The 13,513-nt window shown below is 39.7% G+C and overlaps 1 protein-coding gene across 1 annotated transcript in view; it reads left to right on the top strand.

Annotated features, from left to right (window-relative positions):
- The first annotated feature begins 3 nt into the window (after positions 1-3).
- Positions 4-13,513, top strand: part of BPTF (bromodomain PHD finger transcription factor) — a 42,487-nt gene continuing 28,977 nt past the window's right edge. Inside the window, 5 exon segments of the mRNA XM_015879533.2 lie at positions 4-384; positions 386-473; positions 521-857; positions 9,463-10,285; positions 12,843-13,066. Of these exon segments, the coding sequence (XP_015735019.1) occupies positions 215-384; positions 386-473; positions 521-857; positions 9,463-10,285; positions 12,843-13,066 (1,642 nt within the window). The 5' untranslated portion in view covers positions 4-214.

Consider the following 13,513-nt stretch of genomic DNA (forward strand, 5'->3'; position numbering starts at 1 on the left):
CAGACGAAGAAACAAGATGGCGGCCGGTGGCGATCCGGAGCGGGACGCCGGCAATTCGGATTGAGCCCTCGGCCCTCACAGCTCGGCGGCCCCCCCTCCCCGGCCCGGATCCCTCGCAGGGGGGGGAGCTTCCCCGTAGCCGCCTGTCCGGACTCCGAGCGCCCTCCCGAGCCTTCCTTTCCCCTCCCTTCCCCCTCTCGGCCAGCGCCCAGAGATGCGGGGCCGGCGAGGCAGGCCGCCCAAGCAGCAGCAGCCGGCGGCGGGCACCGCTCAGGAGAGCTCCCCGGCTCCGCCCTCCGCGGCCGGCCCCATCGGGGGGCTGAGGTCCCGGCAGCGGGGCAGCAGCCGCGGCAGGTGGGCGAGCTCGGCCCAGGCGGAGACGGCGGCGGGGCCCAAGCAGAAGGGGGCCGGGGCTGCCCAGGCCTCTTCCTCCGCCGCCGTCTCCCCCAGGGGGGGCAGCAAGAGGAAGGGAGGCGGCGGCAGCAGCAGCACCCCTGGTGGGGGAGGCAGCAGCGGTAAGGGTAGGGGCAGGGCCGGGGCTGGAGGAGCAGGGGGAGGAGGCGGAGGAGGCAGCTGCAACAGCCAAGGCAGGGCTGCCTCGTCCAGGAGGAGCATCAGCAAAGTGGTGTACGATGATCATGAGAGCGAAGAGGAGGAGGAGAGCATGGTGTCCGACGAGGAAGAGGAGGCAGACCCCGAGGATAACCAGGACTCTGAGGAGGAAGAGGAGGAGGAGATCATGGAGGAGGAGGACGACGACGACTCTGACTACCCCGAAGAGATGGAGGATGAAGACGATGCCAGTTATTGCACTGAGAGCAGCTTCAGGAGCCACAGCACCTACAGCAGCACCCCAGGTAGAGAGTCAGCGGGATAAACTCGCACCAGCCCAGGGCAGCACACACGCTCCCTCTAGGTTTGCAAGTCCAATCCGCATGCATTCTTCCTCCCATCCTTATACATAAGGGATGCCCACAAGCACTCGCAGGGGTGAGGGGTGTGCAGCTTAACTCCTAGCGTGCCCCACAGGTGCGGAGGACATTAGAGCGTGCTTACAAATGCAGCGAGGGGAGGGAAGGAAGGAAGTACATGCTGGAACAAGGGGCGGTTTGCAAATGTGCATGGAGATTCTGACTGCTGCAGAACTGTGTGGTACACCAGAACGTGTTGCAAAGAATGTCAGAAGTGTATGGAGCGTTCACTTACTATTTAAAAAGAAGGGAAATGAGATGCGTGCCTTGCAAAGGGGTCATTTTGAATATATGCAGCAAAGGATGGCATGTGCTTGCAAATGTAACTTGATGTTGAAAAGAGCACATGCAACTTTGGCCTAAAAAAGCCATAAGCATTGGAAATGTGTAAGTTCTCAAAATCAGAGTATAACTGGAATCAGCGTTTACTGTCTTTAAGACAAAATGAGCTTTCCAAGGAGGGAAATGAGGTGCATTGTTCAAAATGGAGATTGCATTGTTATAGTTTAGGGAAAAGTGCACAGGGCCTCATTGCAAGGGTGTAAACCTAGTTTTACTTAATAGGGCACAGAGATGGAAAGGTGGAGGTTGAGTCAAATGTCTGAGTTTTAAATCCTGCAGTTATTTCAAGATGTGGCAACCTTTAGAGCTTGCATTTGAGTTAAAGCTTTTAGAGTGTCTTTGTGATTGCATTTAGGTTTTTTAAACCTCTAGTGACAGATCTGGGCACATTTTTTCTTTTAAGAGCTATACATCTGATTGTCCTTAATGAGTTCTCTAGGTATGTAGGTTTCAAGCTTCAAAAATTCTTTATCTTAAGCACTTTAAATTTATTTGAATTCATTCCAGAACAGAGTTCAAGCTTAGAATTTTTTCTTTAAAGTCTCTGTACCAGGAGAGTAGTTAAACTTAGGTGTAACCTAGGAGTGTTTCTGGATTGGGCAACAGGATGGCAAACAGTGGCCAGTTTGGAAGGGGAGTTTATATTGGAGTTAATTGTTTTGTTTTAGGTGTAGTTTTGAGTAGTTAGCTGATTATTTTTTTTTTGAAGGTGAAGTACTGACTATGAGGTGTGTCATTTATTTTAGGGGGTCACTGGTATCAGCCCATTATATGACTATAAAAAACCATGAGGGCACCTACTTGTTAAAAGTCCATATCCATATACTTAAGAATTTAAATGAATTCAAGTAAATACACATATTACTAAGTGAGTTAAACATAACAGATGTTTTTTAAGGTGTTAATACTGGTTTATTTGTTGCAGTTGTCCTGCAGTGAAATGGATTTTTTTTAATATGTCATCCAAGATTGAAGTATAGATTCACAGAAGGGAAAAAAAAAAACCAAAATTCACAGAAGGGAAAAAAAAACCAAACAAGTACTTTCCTGACTTCTTAATTTTCTGTTCAGTTTGGTGACTCATTGACTTATTTGGGGGGTGTTTTTGTCAGGGAAAGAATCTTTGATGATTTTAATTGTCTGGGTCAGGAAGGTGGTTTTGAAGTGAACATCCAGGTTTAATGTGAGTTCTGGGAAGTCTGGGTGTATTCAGTTTTTTGAAATATACTTAAGAATTCTGGCGAATAACAGATGCCTCTGTGTGTTTTACTGTGTGCAAGCAGAGGCAGGTTGTGGGTGGTATTTAAGTGTATCCGAAAACTCTTCTGATTTACGTGTGTATTTTTCACTTGGTCAAGGTAATTTATTTCTAAAACGTTTAAGTGTTTTTTTAAGCATTTTCATCTTTAGGTGCTTTTTTAACACAGTGTGGTTGATGGTTGAAGTGTTGATGTTGTTTAGGCTTTTACTGGCAGTTCTCATTAGTTCATTGTTGGCCTAAAGGCCTCTCCCCCCTCCTTTGCAAAGAGGAAGGTACAAACTTTTCATTCGATCAGCTCTGTCTGTGTCTTGTTTCTCTTGAACAAATACCTGCATTGTGAATGTGCTGCACAGTGATGGCACTAATTGAAATCTTCATCTTATTGGAATCCAGGAAGACACCCTTAATGTTAGAACAGTTTTTATGGGCAAGGAAAAGATCCATCAGAACCCAAAGAGTAGGGCAGGCACACAGTGATATGCGTTCAGGCTCCAGTGCTCTTTGACCCAGGTGCATGCTGAGCCAGAATTACTCTTTAGCACTTCAAACTTTTTTACTTTTCATATATTTATCTTCAAGTAATACAGATTGTAATGTACAGTGACAAAGTTCCTGTGCTTAACAGCGGAACTTGGAGGAGTATCTCCTTTGTTTCAGTCAGCGCCACAGAATCCTGCAGTGCCCACCAGTTCTTCTCTTAGATGAGGTGATGTACAATTGTTCTCTACTTATCTCCTGTGGATCACATGCAGCCTGAATTACTAACAACCAGGATGTAGTCTCCAGGGCTGAAGAGTTCATTTTGTAGAGCAGAGTATTGAAAAACTGCACTAAGAACCAAACTGTCCTACTAACCAAGATTTGCATTTAAATGACATTCCACTTAAATGGGTGGCAGACTTCCTACATTTTTTTCTTATTTATATTCTTAACAGTTAATTTAAAAGAACACAGTACAATGTCTCCAGCCAAGTAAGGCATGATTTTTGTGCTCCACTGTGGTATTATGGTATGTCTCAAACTTGAATAATTATTACTATATTATTATAAAAGTACGTAGAGAATCACAGTCTTTGGAATAGTAAGAATGCCTTCAATATCATGCTTATTAGTGGAGTACTTAAAGTTATTAAAGCATTAAAGAAGTGGCCTTTGGTGGGGGGATTTCATATTTGTGTATTTTCTGTTATTCATTTATCCCCAGAAGGCAGATGTACTTTGTGGACAGGGATCCCACCTATCTTCTCACTGAGCATTTTTGTGGTTAACCTGTTCATTGTAACAAACCTTTAGGCTCATCACAATTGAGTTGTTTTCCACGCAAATTGGAATTTTAAAGAAAATCTTAATCGAGATGCTTGGAAATCCTTTTTTTTTTTTATTTTTTTCCTTTTTTTTCTGGAGGCTTTGTTTGCTTTTTTTTTCATTATCTAAAGCTTGGAATCTAGATTTTGGCTAAGGAAATGATCAGCCTGTCTAACGAGCTAATGCACAACGCTGAAGATGCAAGTCAAAAGATCTGTCATGTAAGATGTGTTAATTTCCTTAGATGGGTATTGATGGGCTGTGAGCATTGCAGTGATTGACTGTCGCTTTGGGGAATTAGTTGTTTCATCAGAGAGCTTTGATCTTCAGGGTGAAAGAATTTAACTGGAAACTAGTTGCTATGTTTTCTGTCCATAGTAATGTTACACTTTAACAGACTTTCCTGCTCAGAAAGAGTTAAGTGGAGGCACCGATGGAGATACAATTGTAAGATATGCAGCCTCTTGTTTTCTGTGTGAGAGGATTTGTCAGCTTCCCAAACATCTCACCTGCTCTCTACATCTGGCATGCTCTTCTTTTACAATTTAGGGATTTAAACTTTGATATGCAAACTGGAGGATCTGTAGCTAGCTTGGCCAGCAAGTCATAAAAGATACAGAAGGCAAGTTCAAGTCCTAGCAGAGAAATAGCATGGGTCAAATTAGTGGCTTATATTGCTGTATTGTCATGCAGATTTGCACTTTGTCATCAGCCATTTCTCTAAGCGATTCTGTGCAGCAAATACTATTATCAAGGAGCGTACATGTGAAAAGACAGTGGAATAATGTGATGTACTGCAGATGAATATGGAGTGCCATCTTTTTTATAGATGTGCAGTAAAATTTCTTGACCGACGTTTGTGTTGCATAGAACTAGCATGAAGTGGGTAGGTGGGGGCTTTAGGGGGAGCTCCTAGAGTTTACTAACTTGTGAAATTAGTTATCGCTTGAGTGTGTCCCAGCTAAGAAATTGTCAGAATATAAAACTAGTCTGGCAGTACTGCTATTTATTTATTTTTCTTTAATTTGCCTGGGTTCAAGGCATAAAAGAAGTGTGACTGAATACTTCTCAGGATGACAGTGTGGAATTCCATTGCACTCGTTCTTCAATTGTTAAAACGATGCCTTAGTGTACAGAGATAGTTTGTTTGCTCCTACTGACATTGCACTGCTGATCCTAATGTTGAAAAACTAAAATGTTGGCATAAAATTAGAAAACTGCTTGATATGTAAGTATACCAACAGATGTACCACCTGAAACAATAAGCAACCAGAGAAGCATTCAGTCCAGTTTGTGGAGAGCATGAAGACGTAGCTCAGTCCAAAAGGTGGCGGCCATCCTTAGCTCAGGAGCACGTGTTGAGAATTGCAGGCATGAGTGCACTCAGGGAGGTGCTCTCAGGATCTTGTCTCATAACCGGTTATTTTCTCATCTGTGATTCAGCTCCCAAAGCATTGGTGATGCTTGGTATGTCTCATTTTTTATGTTGCCTTAGATTTGAAGTTTACCTTGTTGGCTTTTCTTCTTTCCAACCAAATGACTTTCAGTTTGGTCTGACTGCTGCAAAGCAATATTCGTACTGGAGCTGTGCTTATAATAGTATTACAAATGCATCCTGTTCTATAAGAGATTATCCTGAATCTTAGAAACATTCTGGTTGTCGTGTCAAAAGGAACAAAGTGCTTGGAAAAATTTCACCCATCCTAAGAAAAATAATTCTGATTTTTCTGTTGCTGCTTTTCTTAAACAATTCTTATTTTATGTTAAACTGATTCACTTTCACTGTACAGTTCTTTCCACTCTGGTGTCAGCTGAGCAAATACTTTCCCAAGAGGTTGACTTTTAATTAGGAACTGGTTTGGATATTGCTGTGACAAACATGTGGCTGTATCCAGTTTGCTGGGAGAAAGGGAGGAAAAGAAGAAAACACTCAACACAAGAACTTGTGTTGCTGTGCATTCCCATTTGAAATCTGAATGATACAGAGTAGTATATGGATGGGAGATGTCTGATTTTGTATTTGCATTAAAACTGAACAGAAATAAGGCTGTAGGTTTAGAAAAGTGATCGAAAGCCAAACAGGAGGAAGTAAAGCATAGCAGAGGGTGTCTTCTCTAAAGGCTCGTGCATCAGGAGATCATGTAGTTGCCAATTGGTCTTTATGTTGGGAGGTTTCTGTAGTGACTCATGCTCTGAGAGACAAGTCTAACTCAGTTCTATTTTACTAAAGATGGACTTTTTATATGGGAATGGCATGGTTTGACTTAAACTGTGGAATTTGAAGCCAAAATTCAATCTTCCTTCTTTCTTACGATGAATTGAGAACCCTTTCATTTGCTGGCATAAATTCTGTGCTGTGTGTGCCTGTGAGGTTTTAAGTTCCATATCCTCAAGTGTTAACGTATAGTAGGTCTGAGGGGTGCAGGCTTTCAGTCTGTAAATGGAGACAAGTTTTTTTTTTGCTCCTTTTCAACTTCTGTCCATTTCTAAATTTCAAAATGTCAGTATTTAAATGAAGTTGAATAGACTGGATGGACTTCCCCTGTTCAACAACTTCAGTTTCTTTCAAATATAATGAGTGTATTTTCCTTAAATATTTATAATATAAATTATTTTAATAGATTATGGTACGTGTAGACTACAATTATCAATATCTATAATTAAATGTACCATGAGAGTAAAATTGTTTACTCTTTAATCTTAATTACAGGCAGCTCCTCAACTAGAGAATTCCAAATAGGGAGAGGCAATTACTGCAGACTACTTTACCACTTTGTTGGAGACAACTAGTGAAGGAGTGTGATTTGAAAGAAGTATATATTAGATAAATGTATAATGCTAAGATACTCAAGATGCTCTGGATGCTGTAAATAGTCCAGTCATGGCAGCAGGAGGCTACTGGCAGATCAGTTTGCCCTTCACAATAAAACCATGGAATTTGATGGAACAGAAGTGGATGTATTCGGTCTTTGTTCCGTCTCAAACTTGAATGTGGTAGGGTGTGTGATTTTACAGTACGGAGTGGGAATGTTGAGTGATAAGGTACCATGGGGCATAATGCCAAATTCACAAACGAGGTATGCAATTTCTAATGCAATCTTTTTCCTTATTGTTTAACCTATTAGATACTATAATTACTTCTGAAATGTCTGCTGTGTGCCAATGCAAACATGAAAGTGTGTAGGATGTTTCATATGGGAGATGGAGAGTCGTGTGAATAATACAGTCAGCTGACTACGCTGTGCTTGCACCAAAGTACAATCCTTTATTATGGTATTTAGTGATGTACTTTGAGTCCTGATAGCATTTGTTCCATAGCTCTACCTGAGCCACTACGCTTCCTTTTCAAAAGGAAATATTAGAGAGCATTTTAAGGATGTTTTCATGAAACAGTAGGAATGCATTACTTTAAGTTTCCTTTTTTGCTGCTTCGTCTGATGTAACATAAATATATCAGTGGTTGCTTTTTTTTCCCCCGGTGAAAGAGACACCAAAAGGAATGGTTGGTTGGTCTGCTTTTTAAATGAAGGATGAAAAGGTGTAAGAAGGAATTGTGATTTTGTTCTTGGAGTAGAAAATCTCAAAGAATGAGAGGGCATACGTGGCAGCTTCTTTCAGCAACATTCATTTGTTGTAGTTTATCTGCCTGAAGCTGTTGTTCTTGGTGGGATTCTGGGTCTTTTGGTGTTGATTCTGATTCGGTTAGGCAAATCCGGGCCATCATTCTTTCTACTTGCTTTCTTCAAGGGCTGATTCTTTTATACTTTCACCGTGTGAGAGACCAAATATTTTTTTCTGCTAAAATTGTGGACACTTGAAGAATCCTACTTTAAAGCTGTGCCAGCTTTTTGTGGCATGTGGGCTGTGATTCTGGAATATCTGCGATGCCTTTGCATGACCTCTTACTGGGTCTGGTCTTACACCATCCTGCAATATTGAAGGAAGTTTCAGGACCTTAATATAGTGTCATCTGAATGTGTGTTGTATTTTGGAGGCTTTTAATTAAGGTGGCTTTTTTTGTGCACATACAGCTAAGAAGACTTGGGCTTAACCTGGACATTTCTTGCTATAGGAATGTATGCCTTCTGCCTGCTTGTGAAACACTTATGTTTTGCTGTGTTTGCTATGGTCAGACACTTTCCACCGATACATGCAGCAGCAAACTGAAGGGCAGTCACACAAACACGCTTTCATTTTCAGCAGAACTCAAACTATACTAAACCTGGAAATGTATTTTTATAGGCAGGTGATGTTGACCCATTGCTTCTGTAATGGAAACATCTGGCCTTTGGTTTTCTGAAACATTGTTTTTCAGCGTCTAGCTTGTAGCTAAGATTCTGTTCCCACCTTTAAAGTTGGAAAGGGAAAGCTGTGCTGGTGTTGTCTGGCTGTACTTGCTCAATTACTTTTTTTTCTTCTGGAATCATTTCAGGATTTCTTTTGTACATCTTTTTATTTATAAAATATGTATACACTCTTTCTTAAAGGTAGTTTTTCTCTTCCTTTTCCAGCTACTAAATCCCCCCCCAATCCATTGAATTTTTCATAATGGTATTTTCAAATTCACTGAGATCTGTATTTGAGGATCTATGTGCTGTAGCTTATCTTCTCATTCTCCACCACCCTACCTCATTAGACTTATTTCCTATCATTACAGAGGAAGTGTGGGAGGAAGTCGAGTGGGTTGAACAAATGCCAGGGAGCACTATTACTATAACTTACAAGATGACTGGAACTTCTTTAATTGATAAATTAAAAATGTAATTCTTTACTTAGGTCACCGCATATTTACCAGAAGGCTTAAAACCATTTTGAACCTCCATTCCTGATTTTTAAGCCAAGATGGTGATTTAATAGTTTGAGATTGTCCAAACTTCATTAGGTATAAAAACTGAAAATGTGGGTTTAGTTTGTTCATCCTAAGACTTCAATTGATAGCTCTGAAATAGTTGTGCGTAGTTGGATACTTCGTTATTTTGATTGAATATTTCATACTTCTTTTAACACCACATGCAGACATTTTCCTCTTGTGTTTTTCCTTTTGCTGGGCATTTAGGATAGTGGAAGTAAAGACAGGAAAGTGTGGCATCTTATCTAACACAGCATATTCATACATGTCTCATTTGACTTATTTTCCAGCTTGTTGGCTCTCAGTAGGAAAGTTCTAGAAGGACAACAGTAGATAAAGGGATTTCAGTTTTCTTTTGTGTTTTAATTCAGTTGAAATTGATGCCCTGGGACATCTGCTTGAAATAATTTTTCCTATGCATTACAGTTCGGTAGGAAAACAGTTTGCAGTGTTTGAATACAAAATACATGAAGCTCAATTCTTCAAAATGAAAGCTAACGTTCCTAGAAGGAATGATTAGCTAGTATTACTGAATAAAAATGAGAATTTCTAATGTAATATTTTGTCTGAGGAAAATGTTTGTCTTCTTAACTATTTTGAATTATTGAAATTGTAGATGTCATTTTAAAGATTTAATAGATCTATCTTGCCTGTTTAGCACAGTCATTGATAATAGATATTGTAATTTGTTGATCTGGAAATTGCAAAGTTCTTACTGTTGTTTTTAATTCCAGGTAGGAGACGACAAAGAGTGCATCGCCCTCGTTCTCCAATACTGGAAGAAAAGGATATCCCACCTTTGGAGTTTCCTAAATCCTCAGAGGACTTAATGGTGCCTAGTGAGCACATCATGAATGTGATTGCTATCTATGAGGTACTAAGGAACTTTGGCACTGTTTTACGCCTTTCTCCTTTTCGTTTTGAGGACTTCTGTGCTGCTCTGGTAAGTCAAGAGCAGTGCACACTTATGGCAGAGATGCATATAGTGCTTTTAAAAGCAGTTTTACGTGAAGAAGACACTTCAAATACTACCTTTGGACCTGCTGACCTCAAAGATAGCGTTAATTCCACTTTGTATTTCATAGATGGAATGACGTGGCCTGAGGTTCTGCGAGTATATTGTGAGAGTGACAAGGAATACCATCATGTTCTTCCTTATCAAGAGACAGAGGACTATCCTTATGGACCAGTAGAGAATAAAATCAAGGTTCTGCAGTTCTTAGTGGATCAGTTTCTTACAACAAACATTGCACGTGAAGAGTTAATGTCAGAAGGTGTTATTCAATATGACGATCATTGTAGGGTTTGTCACAAACTTGGGGATTTGCTTTGCTGTGAAACTTGTTCGGCTGTGTACCATTTAGAGTGTGTGAAACCACCTCTTGAAGAGGTACCAGAAGATGAGTGGCAGTGTGAAGTCTGCGTGGCACATAAGGTGCCTGGAGTGACTGACTGCGTCGCTGAAATCCAAAAAAATAAACCATACATCCGACATGAACCTATTGGATATGACAGGCACAGGAGAAAATATTGGTTCCTGAACAGAAGAATCATTATGTAAGTAAAGTAAACATTTAGAGCTTGTGGTTCATCTATTGCTTGCTTTTGAATTGATGTATTCATACTTACATACATACGTACAGAGCATACGAAGATAGCTCTGAGAAACCCTATAGTGAAACTGTGGTATTTCAGAAAATGGTTTCTTTAAATAGTGATGTCCCACTTGTACCTTCACAGTTCTGCAAAAATCCTACTTGTCCCTTAGGCTTCCCCTCCAGTGAAATGTCTTGTACTCTCATTCTGATGATGTCAGCTTCTGCTGTGATTTCAGAATGAGGTAATTAACCTATGAGAAATGAGCAGATCATTCCTTTTAATTCTTTTCTTGCTGTTTTCTGTTTCAGTGCAGCAAATAGTATGAAATTGACATACGTTTTATCCCTGACTAAAACTGGTAGTTTGCCCATGCGTTGTCTCTCTGATTTTCAGGCATCTTTTCTTTGAGAAAGGGCTGGATGTAAAGGAGTGTTGGAAAATGTTGTGAAGAATTCGTATTCCAAGCAATTTTTCCAATGAATGTTAATTTTTGTTTGCTTTGATACAAAGTTTATGCAGTATTAGCATAACCTTTCTGGAATCAAAATTTCAGGATACACCAGTACTAAATAGGATAAAGAATTTGAATATGCATTGAGAATGTGAATGTGTTGTGGATTTGCATAGCTACAGAAACAAGTATCACAGATTTACTGCAGTTAGTTTCCTTCATGTGTGGGTAGCTCTTCCAGTTTTGGGTTAAACCACTGATGCAAATGCACTTGAGTTGTCTTTCTGAGAAGCCATTAGGGTTTGTTTGCATTTTGATGTGTTTCTGGGAAAACTTTTACTACTTTTTAACTAAACTAATGTGTGTAGCTGTGCTGCTTCTGAACTGAGCTTTGTTTTTGTGTCTCATTCCTCGATGCTTTCTGTGAGTCAATGCGGGTCTGGAAGCAGTAACATAACTGATTGATCCATAAGGGAGTGCTCTGTCTCCTTTCGTTCCATGTAGTAGGCAGTTGTTCTCTTTACATGGAAATTTATTTAGACTCTTCTCTTGTCTTGATTAAACATTACTCATTTGTCCTGTTGGTTGAATTTTCTAAACGCAAAAGAATCATTTTGAGGTGGAAACCTAGTAAAAACTAAAGATTTTGAGTGTAAAACCTTAGTGAGATTGTTGTAAGTACAATGAAAGTACTTTTCTCTTCCAAAGGGCAAAGAAAGAGGGGTCTCCTCTGGTAACCACAAAAGAGTAAAGTAATATAGGAGGAGGTTGACAGATGAAGGATAATCTCTATTTCTTTTCTGCCCGTGGCTTTTGTAATTTCCTTTCAAACTTGCAAGGAAAACCTTGCTGTAATGATGGGCTTGTCTTAATGCTCCACTGCACTGGCAAAATGATTTTATTCTCCTCACCATTATAGATTTAGGAACTGACATAAGTGATGATAAGTCAGGTTTTATTAATGGAAGTTTTATATCTTAATTGGGGTTCATTTAACTAGAAAACACTTCGCTAATTCATTGCATATCAACATGGATGGGAACTATAAACAATACAGCAAAAGAAAAATTACTATTGGAATTTCCATTTTCTGAATTTTTGGTTAGTGATAAAATGCCTCAAAACATGAATGAAAAATTTGTGACATTCACCAAGACAAGAGTAAATGCTTGGATTAAAAACTTCTGAAATCCTGCTGATGGAATCAGAGTAACAGACAGGCACAGAGGCATCCTGGTAGCCCTGAAGCTGTAGCATAGTGTAGTAAGCTTCCACAAGCTCACACATGAGCCTTGAAAAGAGATCTGACCAAAGACACGTTTCATTCAGCTTTGTACAGAGCAGCCAGTTTATGCCCTTGGATGTTCTGCCTGTGCACTGTCGAGAGAAAACTCTCAAACTTGTTACTAATGTGGTGGTAGCCTTTAATTCAAGAGAACTTCTGTGCTCAAAACCCTCTAAGAATGAAGAAGGGGAAAAAAATGCTCATGACCTCATGGACTGTTTCTAGAATGTTATTTTGAATGTTTTTTTAATGGGTGAGGTGTGTGGAAATACAAACAGTGGGTCTTTGCTGTAGGATGCTTTTTCTTTGTGGTCCGATGCCTCTGGGCTTTATTGGCTTGCAATACAGTGTGTTTTTACTAGTATTGAAAGCTTGTCCTTGAAATACATAGTGAAACTGGAGGTAACAGCTAATACTGTTTCATTCTAATGGAACCTTGTAGCGCTGGACTAAGGGCAGTCTTAAGGGTGTCATCAAAGCTTTACGGATGTTAATATAAAATATTTTATGAATGTAAAATTCTACCCTTCAGATTTCCTGAATTTGTAATCAGAAGCAAAACCTTTTATGGATTCTAGAGTTATACATTCTTTCATTGCACACTATTTGGGACTTAGTAGATTGCTAGTTACAATGATATTAAATATAAAGAAAGAAGTGATTAATGTTGGTTTATTTGCATTCAGGTATTGACATTTAATATTTAATAATAAAAGTAGGGTGTTAATCATTTTTGTCATCTCTCCCGATATTAAAATATTTTTTAAATACTCTTGTAGAGAGGAAGATTCAGAAAGTGAGAAAGATAAGAAAGTCTGGTACTATAGCACAAAGATTCAGCTGGCAGAGTTAATTGAATGCCTAGACAAAGATTACTGGGAAGCTGACCTATGCAAAACTCTGGAAGAAATGCGTGAAGAAATTCATCGGCACATGGATGTAACAGAAGACCTTACTAACAAAGCTAGGGGCACCAACAAGTCTTTCCTTTCTGCAGCAAATGGTAAGCATATTCTGCCTCATGGAAGTGAGTATTGCATTTTGAATCAAATTCTAGCTTATATTTATTTTATTGTGAAATGTTCATTGAGCCAAACTGATAATGTAAGTTCTTTTCAGTGTATTATTAAAACTGTATTCAAAAAAGAATACAAGAAGCTAGGACAGTACCTGTATTAATTCTGTTCCTGTTAGCCACGGTTGGACTGTGAGTCCAGATGTACCAGCATGGCTGTATAGTGATGACTTGTAGGCCTTCGTGTCGTGTGTTCCAGGATGGCCTGAATGATTAAAATTTTTGATATGCTTAGGGTGTGCCAGATTGTAATCACTTCATGTGTCAGAGTTGGCTGTCAATTAATTAATTTACTATGTTATTCTCTCTTTCTCACTCACTCTCTATCTTCATAAACATTTAACAACTCAGTAGGAGTTGGAATAGTAAAAAACT

Source organism: Coturnix japonica, chromosome 18, assembly GCF_001577835.2.
Source record: "Coturnix japonica isolate 7356 chromosome 18, Coturnix japonica 2.1, whole genome shotgun sequence".
Lineage (NCBI taxonomy): Eukaryota > Metazoa > Chordata > Aves > Galliformes > Phasianidae > Coturnix > Coturnix japonica.